The sequence below is a fragment of the Peromyscus eremicus genome, chromosome 2 (genome assembly GCF_949786415.1).
Source record: "Peromyscus eremicus chromosome 2, PerEre_H2_v1, whole genome shotgun sequence".
Lineage (NCBI taxonomy): Eukaryota > Metazoa > Chordata > Mammalia > Rodentia > Cricetidae > Peromyscus > Peromyscus eremicus.
Genome location: NC_081417.1, coordinates 74,196,520 through 74,208,548, shown reverse-complemented (window position 1 = coordinate 74,208,548; position 12,029 = coordinate 74,196,520). Strand labels below are relative to the sequence as shown.

The window sequence follows — 12,029 nt, the reverse complement described above, 5'->3', positions numbered from 1 at the left end:
TACTATTCCTTTCACATAAGTTAAGGCCTATTTAAACCAGCTGCTAGGCCTCAGGGAGGTTGACAACTTCTTCACTTTGGGCCCTCTATTTCTCTCTAGCCTGACTCCTCAAACTACACTGATTCCACCTTCCCATGGTATGACTTGACTCAATGTCCATAATCTATAAAACCCTCCTAACTCTCCCAAGCAGGGGATACATTGTCCTTTGTTAAATTCCACTGAAATCTGTTTAAAAAGTATACCTTATTTTGCCCAGTCACTTTTTTGTTGTTATTCTTTTTCATAAGCCAATCATATCCTGCTCATCTTCATATTTTCCCAAGACATAATGCCAGGCATAAGTTATTTTTTTTTATTCAAAATAACTTATAGGGGGCCTCTGTGTATTATGCAGTGTGGTTTAATACTTAAGGAACTGAGAAGAACAGCAGTTTTAATGCGGCAGTATAGATTAGATGTTAGGCTCTAGATCAGAATAAAAAGTATGTCATCTATTCTACTCTCCAGAGAAACATGGCTTCCTCCTGCCTGCCGTAGTTCCGTCTGTACTTTGTCTCCTTGAGGCAAGCAAACCTCACTCATTTTCAGTCACAACAGAAATAACAGTAAGCTAGCTACCTTCAATATTCTGCCAGTCTTAAGAGGAAGAATATTTATGGGACGAAAAGCTGACTCTTCTCAGAACTACCCAGCCCCTGCTTCTCATCACTCCAAGTTCCCACTTTCAAAGCTGTGGTGAGCAATGGGACATGGGACATTGCTGCTTCTTAGCCTCCCCAGATTTTTAGCAATTTGTAAAAGAGAGAGAGAGAGAGAGAGAGAGAGAGAGAGAGAGAGAGAGAGAGAGAGAGGGGGGGGGGGGAGGGAGGGAGGGAGGGAGGGAGAGAGAGTTTAGTCGTGCCCTGGCCAAGGCATGCATAATGAAGTCAGGCCACCACTTGGACAAGTCAGTTCTCCCAACTTCTCCATGTTGAGTCCTAGGAACTGAACTCAGGTTGCCAGGCTTGGCAAGAGGTGCTTTTCCCCACCCCTCCACCTTGCTGGTCCCCAAGCAACCCCTCAGCATCCATAGCCTCATTACCTTCCAATGACTCTTTAGTCATGCGGGTTAACAGGACTCATTTGCCCACTTTAACGCCTCAGCTTTCCAAACAGAACTTGACTTCTTCAAATGATACTTAATTTTCGGCTAAATATTTGGTGGATCTAGCAGTAAAAACGTCTTCCCTTGGGTAAACCATAACAATTCCACAATTTCTCAATTTTTAAATGCCAACATTGGCCATCTAATGTCATCTCATCACTACGGCTCTTAGTCCCATTTTATAGATGACAAGAGTGAGGGTCAAGGTCTCCCTATATTTGGGGACACCTTAATGCAGGTGGAAGCTGTGAGCTGAGCTTTCATACCCGTCCGAGTGTCTGTCTCCTGCTGTAGTTTATCTGTCTTCCCTAAAACATCTCCTCCCAATACCAAGGCCGAACGACCCAGTGACACTTACTTGTGTCTGAAAGCAGAAACAAAGGAGCAATACTGGCAGCTGTACTTGTCCTCGCGGGTGAACATGGCCAGGGCCAGGTGGCTCCTCTCATGAGAACGCAGCCCCTGCATGGACATCAGGACTCGGTCACATTGACTGCAATGGTATCCCCCCGGCCGGGTTTCATCCTCCAACATTCCATCAAGCAAGCAGTGTCCACCATCCACCCGGCCCACCAGGGTGCCGCTGTCGTCTCTGGCGGCTTCCACTCCATCCAGGAACAAGTGGGAAGGGTCTTCAGCCTCCTGCTAAGAGAACCACACACACACACATGCCCCACCAACAAAATAAATATCCACGGTTACTACTCCAGCTTTCTTCTTTTCCCTTCATGCTCCCAAGCTCGTCAGCATTTCCTGTCAGTGTTCTCTCCCCTGCCTCTCCGGCCACCGTAGAGGAAGGGCAAGCTTGGGTGTCATTTCCTTCATACTAGTGTTGGTTTGGGGGTGACATAATTTGGGAGTAGAGAGCCTGAGACACGTGACATGGGCTTTCCCAGTCTGAAGACAGTTCATTCATTACCAGTCTTAGAAAGAAAATTGAAATTGTGATCTCATCTATTCCAAAATAAAGTTGGATTAGGATTATAGGTCTGATAGAAGGAAGGAGGGGGACTAGAGGGAGACAGGTGGGGAGGGGAAGGGAAGGGAGGGGAAAAGCAAGCTTTAGCTGTGGTGGTTTGAATGAGAAGGGCCTCTGTAGGTTCATATATTTGCATTCTTAGTCCTAATTGATAAACTATTTTGAGAAGGATCAGGAGGTGTGTCCTTGTTAGAGGAGGTGAGTTGCTAGGGATGGGTTTTGATGTTTCAAAAGCTCATGTCAGGCCTAGTCTCTCTCTCTCTCTCTCTCTCTCTCTCTCTCTCTCTCTCTCTCTCTCTCTCTCTCTCTGCCTGCTGCCTATGGATCAGGATATAAATCTCTGAGCTACTTCTCCAGCACCATGCCTGATGGTACTCCATCACACTCCCCACACCCACCATGATAATGGACTAACCCTATGAAACTATGAGCAAGTCCCCAATTAAATGTTTTCATGTATAAAAGTTGCTTTGGTGATGGTGTCTCCTCACAGCAGTAGAACAGAAACTAGGACAATAGCCATCTAAGAACTTTGGGCCATTTGGAAATGAAGCTGAGCAGAGATCTTTGCTCCCTGCCTCTATCTTGCAGATAAAGATGCCACTTCCAAATGAAGGTTAATGTGTGATTAATTCCAAAAGTTAAAGAGCAGTCTGAGTCTTACGTTATCAGTTTTTAAAGTAGCTCTTTGGCTAGGAAGCAAGCCTGGGACACTGCAGTAAAGTACAAGCTATGTCCCTTGTCCCTGGGTTGCCAGTGTTCTCATCAAAGACAACGGTTCAGTGTTCAAGAAAAGATAAGCTTTACCTTCAGAGTAAACAGGACACAAAGGTCAAGAAAGAGCAAATAATAAAAATATATTCCAATATCCAGATGGAAAGGGCAGAAACCTGAATTCATTTCTGTGTTCAGAAGTGGGAGGTACCTAACTGCATTCTAGAAGGAATGGTGGAGAATTAGCTATTGAAACAGTAGCTGCTATTTGGATTATGATATTCAAAACAGATAGTCAAGTAAAGGTGGGGGCGGAGGAAGACACTGGCTTGCATCATATGGAAAGAAGTGTACAGCAGACAAACCAGGTCTTAAACACTTTTAGTTTTATATTTGATCAATGCCCCTTGCACACCTCGCAGAACCTAGAAAGAAGAAAAAAGCTGATCCTCCTGGACTGTCACATGCTCAGGCAGATGCCATTAGGAGTGAGGCAGTGGGAGGCCCAGCCGACAGGAGCAGAGCTCACTCAACTCCTCCCATGTGCTCTGACAATTCAGTGACAAGGTAGTGACAAGGTCAGCATGAATAACGTGAGCCCAAGCCTCCTACATGAGAATGTAGGACCATCTTTGTCCACTAAACTGTCCCCTAGAATCAGAAACCAGATCAAAACCAAACTTTTCCCTGAACAGAATGATGTGGAAGGTCCAACCTGCAAAGAAATCAAAACAAGCCAAAGCAAGCCAAGCATAACTCAAGAATGCCCGCATCCCATGTCACACTCTGCCCGGCGCTTCAAGTAATGGGTTAATAAATAACTCAGATACGTGCATTTACACGCACACTCACACGCACATGCACACGTGCACACACACACACACCACACACACACACACACCACACACACACGCACACACACACACACACACACACAGGCACCTGGACCTTCCCCTTCTCACCTTCACGGCAGCAGACACAGACGAGACGTTGCCATACTGGACATGCTTCCGGAGGTGGTTGCAGATGGCTCGAAGCGTTGGGTGCACTTCCACGCAGAATTTACACTTGTAGCCCACCACTTTCCTCTCCTTGATCTTTGGCACCTCTTCTAAGTGACCAAAAGGCTGGTAAAATACAGTAGTAGCCATCAGTATACCACACCCTCCCTCAGAGGCAGGCATTTTACTCTTACAGTTTACTGGATATTGTATTTTAAAGAGGATTAGCCAGTTAAAAAACAAAGAAGACAGAGGCAAATATTTACATATATCAACTTCATCAGTCATGACACATTGCCTACTAGACGCAGTCTGTGGAACCCAGTTAGGCTCCGGCTGGTGAGGAGAGATTTCTGTGAAGCCCATAGTCACTGCTCCTAAGTTATCTGGCTTTCAGACTAGTTTTGACTACACAAGTGCAATGTTGCACAGCTATTCCTTTAATGAACTTCTTGATTTAAAAAAAAAAAAAAACATCTATTCCTTGAGATGTTAAAGTTCCTGAAGCAAACACTGGAGACCAAGCCGTAGCTGAGAAGGGCTAAGGATACCAAGAAACAGCCCCCAAATGCCTTAGGAAAATCAAGCATTGTCATCTAACTGGGCTTCAGTATACACTCCTTGGCAAGAAGACATACATAGAAACCACCCCAAACCTCCCCTGGGGAGCCATGGGAGGAGTCAGAGGGAGAAGGGGAGGGGGAACAGGACCATGGAGTGGGGTGAGTATAGAATGGGAGATAATCAAGCTCGAAATGTTTAATTGACTTATTGAGCTCTCTGGCAAGCTAAGTCACTAGGAAGCCTGCAGCAGTTTTGGCTGGCAACGAAGGAGTGCGTGTGGGCACCAGTGATGAGAGGCCTCCTGGGGGAAGGGAAATCAAAACATATCCTTACCCTCTCTTGTTTGAAATCTGCAAAAGCACCATCTGCATATTTCTGCTTGCTCAAAAGCTGTTTCCTCCTCTCCTGACGTTTGGCACGCTTCTGGAATTCCTCATTGTGAATGTTCAAGTGTGAGGTCAGCTCGGCTGTGCTTTGCAATTTACTATCACAGTGCTTACACTGGAAGGTGGAGTTCTGGAAGCGGGGGCCGCTGCCGAGAATGATGAAGTCCCTCTTGAGGTCCCGGCTGTGGTGGTCGGTATAATGCATGCACAGCAACTCTGCCGTGCTGAAGGACAGCTTGAAGCATTTGATGCAGCGGAATGGGAGCCACTCGATGTCCTGAGCTTCGCCCTCCACCTCGGCTCTCTCAAAGTTGCTTCTCTCTTCCTCTTCCATCAATGGGGGCTTCTCATGTTCGTCTGCATAGACAGCTGTGAAGTAGCCCCCCAACTTGCTCGCATGTTGCTTCTTTGGAAACACCCCTGGGTGGCGCTTCATATAATGGGACACGATGCCTTTCTTGCTGAAAGATTGGAAAGAACATAAGGAGCACTTTTTCTTCTCCACAGCCCGTCGTAGTTCCTCGCTCAGCTGAGGGGAGTCATCTTTGGGTGGGGATGGGATGATCACCTTGTTGGGTTTGTCACTAATGGTCCTGGAGGCTGCAAGGCAGTGGGTGTAATACGCATCAATGTCGTGGCGCTTCTGGTAGTGGGCTGCCAGTCCCTTGCGGATGGGGTTGGTGTAGGCACACAGGGCACACTTGAAGAGATTGTTCTTGCCCTCGGGCTGGGCACGGACATTATTGTGCTTGATCCGGTAGTGTCTGGCAATGCCCTTCCTCGTGGAACAGAAGTACTTGCAGAGCTGGCACCGGAACACAGTGTGGGAGACCAGATGCGAGGTAGAGAAGTGAGAAGTAGACATGGGATCCTCTCCCACCTCCTCCTCAGTCACTGAGACCTGGGAGGGGCTCACTTCAGTGGTTATCTCAGGTTCGAGGGTGACTGGCAGCTTCGGGGGAGATGGGGAAAAGACATCAAACTCGGGCTGGTTGTGGTACTTCTCATAGTGGATTTTGAGTTTCTCCAGAGTGCCATGTGTATATGGACACAGCTTGCACCGGTAGGCACCATACCCTTGTTTGAAAATCCTGCTTGTCTCCTCCACGTCATTCTGGGATATGTCAGCAGACTGCTCCACATCATGCACAAAGTCCTCAGCGGTCACCTTGATGGCCGGGTGTCGCTTCTGGTAGTGTGTCAGGACGCCATGGATGCGAGTGTTGATGTATGGACAATGCCTGCATTTGTAGACGGCGCCCGGGTTGATGTCAATATCCTGTGCAAAATCAGCAGCCTTCACTTTCATGCCAGGATGCTTCTTCCCGTAATGGGTGAGGAGGCCATGCAGGTTGTTGTACTCAGACTGGCACACTGTGCACTGGTATGGGGTGGAAGATATAGCAGGGTTAGCTGAAGCCAGATGAATGCTTTTCTCTGGGGAAAGTCTTACATCCTCTGGGCACTCAGCTTCCTGCTCAGGGAGGGGGGTGGGCATACTGTTTTCACAATTCACAGGGCCTAGCAACTCTTCAGGAGCAAGGATGGCCTTGTCCACACCATCTTTCTCCTTGATGATATCCAGCAACACAGATTCATCACCATTCATGGCCCAGGGATGGAATGCTTGGTAATGATTGGTGATGTCCCAGATGGAGACGGCTTCAAAAACACAGTCCCTACATCGGTATGTTTTGGCTTCAGCTGGCATGGTGAGAGTGGGAGAGGATGGGTCTGGCCCAGCCCAGAGCTTGGTAGCCATGTAGGTATAATCTACATAATGCTCAGGGTGCCTCCTTTGATAATGCAGGAGCAAACCACTGGGCTCCATGTGGGAGTAGATGCACCACTCACAGTGGTAGCCAGCTTCTATTAAGCCGTCTAGAAACGCCCACCGCATGATGGACGTGACCGTGGCCTTCAGGGCAGGGTGGTCTTTCTTGATATGCTTCCTCAGTGCATAGAAATAAGGAGAGGTGTACGAGCACTGCCTGCATTTGAGCGCTCGAAGTTTCGTTTTGTCCCGTTCCATACCAGAAGCGGGGAGAAGCACACAGCCGGCGGGCTTCTGGTTTCGGTCACAGAGGCTTCTGATGGTGGCTGTGTGCTGCCTGATGACATCTGCATTGGCCTTGAAGTCCCGGTGCTTCTTCTGATAATGAATGAGGACCCCTTTGACCGTCCGGTTCCCATAATCACAGTGCTGGCAGAAGAACATCTCGGTCTCCGCAGGAGGGCAATCTGTCTCGGAACTGCTCCGGTTCAGTGGCATGGGGGCGGGAGGCCGAGGGGAATCTTGGAGCCCTTCTGTCCCTCTCATCATGGCAGCTGTGGGAGGAGCCTGTCTGATATATTTGGCAGTGACCTTTATTTCTGGGTGTCTTTTCTGGTAGTGAACAAGCACCCCCACAACTGACCGATTGCTGTAGGAGCAGTGTTTGCAGTAGTAAAGCTCAATACTGAGGTCTGGTGGTGGGGGCTGGGGGGGGGGTGGGGAACCCATGTTGGACATTTTGGGAGACAATGGAGCACCCACCTCAAATGATAATTGGGAAAGGGCAGAGCCTCTGTCCACAGACACCATGCGCATGGTTTTCTGGATCCTAAAGTAGGAGGCCTTTTCTTCAGGGTGTTTCTTCTGATAGTGAACCAAGACAGAGTGCATGTTGGGGCTTGCAAACGAGCAAACATCACAATCATAAACGACAACGGTGTTGACTGAAGGGTCCTTCTGGTTTTCACATTCTGGAGTAAAGGTCTTGGGAGGAGTATTTTTGTTAAACGTAGCTGGCATACCACCACCACGAGCCACGGGAGTGGATGTCGCCATACTCTTGGGAGCCGAATTCAGAATCTCCCGCAGGGTCTGAGACTCAGCATTCAGCCCTTCCTGCTGCTCCACAACATAGCTTGAAAATATCATGGCGTTGTTGATTTTCACCGTGGGATGCATTCTTTGGTAATGTGGCATCAGGCTTCTAACATTTGGGCTTGTGTAGGAACAAAACCGACATCGGTAGATCAGGTCTGAATGGTCAAAGTTGAGTACATTCATGGCCTCTGGGTGATGTTCACCGTAATGCTGTTGGAGGTCTTCAAAGTTGGTGTAGTCGATGTAGCATTCCAGGCACCTGTACACTGCGCTGTGGTCATTGGGGTCCAAGATATACCTAAAGCTGAACTTAATGTATGGGTGCATTCGCTGATAGTGTGTGCTAACACTCCGGGCAGACTTATTATTAAAGTCACAGTGTTTACAATAGTAAAGCCTTCCAGAGTCACCGTAATCCGTATTTTCGTTATTATGTTCCGTCCCATAGATAGGGGGTTGGGTGTTTATCAGAGCCGCATTGGACACTTGATGATCTTTCATGCTTGTTGAAGAGCCATAATAATCCTCTTCATCTTCAGAAAGCGTGAGTTCAATCTCGGCCCCATTGGTGGCATTGTAATCGTGGGTGATACTTCTGTAGTTGGGCTCTTTCTGGGACTCACTGGTGTCTCTGGCCCAAATCTGTTGGGCTGCAAAGGAAGTGGGAACCTCCATGATGGGTTCTGTTGGCTCTTCTTCCCTGTCCAGCTCAACCTCTATCTCTACTTCATTGTCATCCTCTTCCTCCTCATCATCCTCCACATTGATGATGGCATCTTCCTGCAGTTTGGTTTGGTTGATTTTGCTCTGCAAATTGCTCGCTATCTCGTCAATCCTTGTTCGCTTCTTCACAGGCGATAAATCAAGAGGGAAGTCATTAGCAAGCTTCCTAGAGGCCTTAGCTACGAAGTTATTCTTGGAGGACAGCCCAAGAATTGAGGTCTGACTTTTCTTCACAGTGTTGCTGGAAGAGGGGTGGCTCTCTGTCTCGCTTTCCAGTGGTAGGCTTGAGGGCTGCCCCTCGAATTTTGGCAAGTTGTCACAGAATGAGTGCTTGTGCTGCTGATGGACTCTTAGCCCTTTGAGAGTCATGGTGGAGTAACTACACATGGTGCACTTGTACGGGTGCAAGGGTGGGACCTGGGTGGGCGGCTGTGGCTGCTGCGGGGGTGGTGGCTGCGGCTGGGGTGGCACCTGGTGTGGTGACTGCAGCTGCGGCGGCGGCGGCGGCTGCTGCAGCGGCTGTGACAGTGGCGGTGGCGGTGGTGGCGGTGGAGGTGGCTGTGGTGGCTGCTGCTGCTGCAGGGAATCTAACATGACTCCCGACTTCCTGCCGTTGATGCTAGAGCTCTCGTAAGATACCATACCTTCATTCAAGGAGGAAGAGAGGCTTTCACTCTGAGCGTTCACAGCATCCCAATCTGACGTACCCGTGTGACACTGTTTATGAGCCCCAAGTTTTAAGGAGCTCTTACAAGTAAATGGACACTCGTCACATTTGTAGACAGCTGTCTTTCCAGATAAGTGGATGTTTTCTATGTGGCGGGAAATGCTGCGCCGATGCATGGTGAGGAAAGGACAAAAGGGACACTGGAACCTATTCATGAACCTTCTAAATGGAATCCCCTTGGTCTCTAACAGTTTGTTGCCATCAGAGCCCATCAGCTGCTCTGCAGACAGACCTGATGCCTGGTGATCCATAACACTTAAACCGTTCTCACTGTCTATCTCATTTAACTCCTCGTCAGAACTAGAGTCATTCAGCATGCTGTTAGTGTCCAGGTCAGCAGACGAATTAGTCATGTCAGACATTCCATAACGGGACCTTTCTGTCAAGTTCACAAGGCCAGAATTATGAGGTGACTTCGGCTTCATCTGAGGGTAAGACATAGAAGAAAACTTGGAAGCTGAAGAGGAATTGGGTCTCATGATGGAGTTGCCGACGGAGCCCCTGAAATTGGAGACATTAGTGTTGGGCATCTCCCGGCTTGCAGCATTCATGGACTGGTAGGGGGAGGTGGACGTGGGGCTGGGTTCATTATTGTTCTGCACTTCCGGTACATTAGTCCCTTCTTGCTGCTGCCTGATACTAGAAAGGATCTTGACCATACTTCGGTGTTTCTTCATCATGTGATCGCACCAGCGTTCTCGGCGGGGGGTCTGGTAGCTGCACCACTCACAACAGAAGTTGCCTCGAGACTTGGTCAAAGGCTTGACCATGGATTCTAAGATGCTGCGCTCCACAACCTCTGCTGGTAGTTCCTTGCAGGGGTCCTGCAAGGACACAGGTGGAACCACAGGGTCTGGCAGTGGGGCAGGAGCAGGTGGTGGCGCGGTGGTCTCCTTCAAACTGTTTTTGTGGTACATCTTCTGATGTTTAATTATCCTTGCCCTCCGAGGTGATTTGTATGTGCAAAACTGGCAAGAAAAGACCTTTCCAAATCCTTCGTGCATCATGATATTATAATTTAAGGATCCTGGGACAGGAGGTCCTGTTGAACTCCCTTCAGCTTGAGCTCCATGGACCTTCCTAGAATGTTCTATGAGGAGATTTTTTGACCTGAAGTAGCGTACGCAGAACTTGCACTGAAAAAATTTGTTGGTTGGTTTGGGATTAGGGGCAATATGCTGACCGTAATATCCTGGACTGTGGCCATAGTAACTTCCGCTCCCCAATGCAGCTGCACTTTGACCTAAAGAGAATATTTAAGAAGAGTAAAATGAGAAAAGTAGAGCAAAAGAGAACATAAAATACATCCACACAAATCAGCACAATTGCAGTTATTCTTCACTAATAAGCATCACATTCAACAGGCACGATGACTCAAGATGCAGTCCGGAAGACTATCCACAGAGCACTGATAATGAAGACGTCATAGATAGCTTTAGGTATAGAATCAAGACAACTTTCATCAACTGTAGGATTTATTCTAGAGCTTTCCAAGATAGTTTGTTTTCAAAATTAAAAGTAGGACACACAGGGACGCTAAAAGGATCATCACCTAAGATAACTAAGAGAAAAATGATATTTAAACAGTAAAAATGACTTGCAGGGAGTAAGAAAAGTACAGAAGCCGCACATAAGAACTATGGTAAAAGTAATAATAATAACGAAAGAGTAAATAAGCTTTATCCGACATGTAAGTTTAGTGTAGAATTACCTGATAAATCTTCCGCAATCACAAACTCATCCTTTATTGAAGAAAACTCCACCTCTGTCTGATTACTTGCATTCATGGACCCGGATGGTGGCTCCTCATCATTGTCCTCTGCAACATCAGTGGGCTGCAAGAATGCTGTATGGACATCCTGGATGTGCGCCTTGAGATCTTCATAAGATGGGGCTCGGAAGTCACAGCCATCACACTGAAGAACCTCCATGATCAGGAGCTACTCCCCTCTCACATCAGGAACCTGAGGCAGAAGTCAGAACGAAGCCTCGTGAGGAATGCACTCACCACAAACCTTGAGTGGCTACAGCCGCTAATGGAATAAACCCCAACATCAGTACATTTCTCCTGTTCCTCTTTGCCAACTCGAACACTGGCCAAAGAAAGGCAATCAGATATAATAGACACGAAGTCCTTGACTTCCTAACTTCAAAGGAAAGAAAATCCAGATAAATGTTTTCTGGTTTGCTAGATCTTCAAATGCCACTTGTCAAGGAAACATTGATACTTCAGAAGTTTGGGCAGCTTTCTGCATTTCTCCCCCACATTCAGAATTCTAGGTGACTTAACGTTGATTCTGACTTCCCCTTGGACCTTTTCTTTTTGAACTAGAATCTTCTCAGAAAGAGGACATACCCAGAGAAGGGCAAGGAAATTTCCATTTCTTTTATCCACTTCCATATTATTGCATTAGTGTTTTAACACCAAATGGTAATAGGATTGATTCTTAGAAACAGCTGTGGCTTTTAGTATTGCTTTTATTATCTTAATAACTTTATTGATACTGGGGTTCACATCTTTCTTCCTTTCCCCAAATAGTGTGGCTCTCCCCCATGAGGTAAGTGGTTATTTGCTCTTTTACTACCTACCAATTAAAACCTAACAGCTTCACCAGTCTAATTAGGTCATAAACTATTTCTCCTGAGATTTCCAAGCAACCAACTTTAGAAGACAATCGAGTCTGGTTTAAGAGTGTACTTTGGTACTTTGGTTTGCATTAAGACCATAGAAACTAGTAGTTCTCAGAAGGGGCTTCTGGGGTCAGGGCTTTCCTTTTCCCCTCCTATCACATTTACAAACAGGAAGTGCATACTTGGATACAAAACAACAACAACAACAAAATCAACCTGTGAGCCTGGTGAGGAATAAGGCAAAGCATGGTCCTTTAGCCTTATTCTGTAATTCACCGTGTGACT

The 12,029-nt window shown here is 47.3% G+C and overlaps 1 protein-coding gene across 1 annotated transcript in view; it reads right to left on the bottom strand.

Moving 5' to 3' along the window:
• The window catches only part of Znf462 (zinc finger protein 462), a 135,625-nt gene that overhangs the window by 66,762 nt on the left and 56,834 nt on the right, over nt 1–12,029 (bottom strand). The window contains exons 2-5 of the mRNA XM_059254367.1: nt 10,825–11,077; nt 4,739–10,356; nt 3,803–3,967; nt 1,506–1,609 (exon numbers count right to left, since the gene is read on the bottom strand). Of these exons, the coding sequence (XP_059110350.1) occupies nt 1,506–1,609; nt 3,803–3,967; nt 4,739–10,356; nt 10,825–11,044 (6,107 nt within the window). The 5' untranslated portion in view covers nt 11,045–11,077. The remainder of the gene's footprint in view (nt 1–1,505; nt 1,610–3,802; nt 3,968–4,738; nt 10,357–10,824; nt 11,078–12,029) is intronic.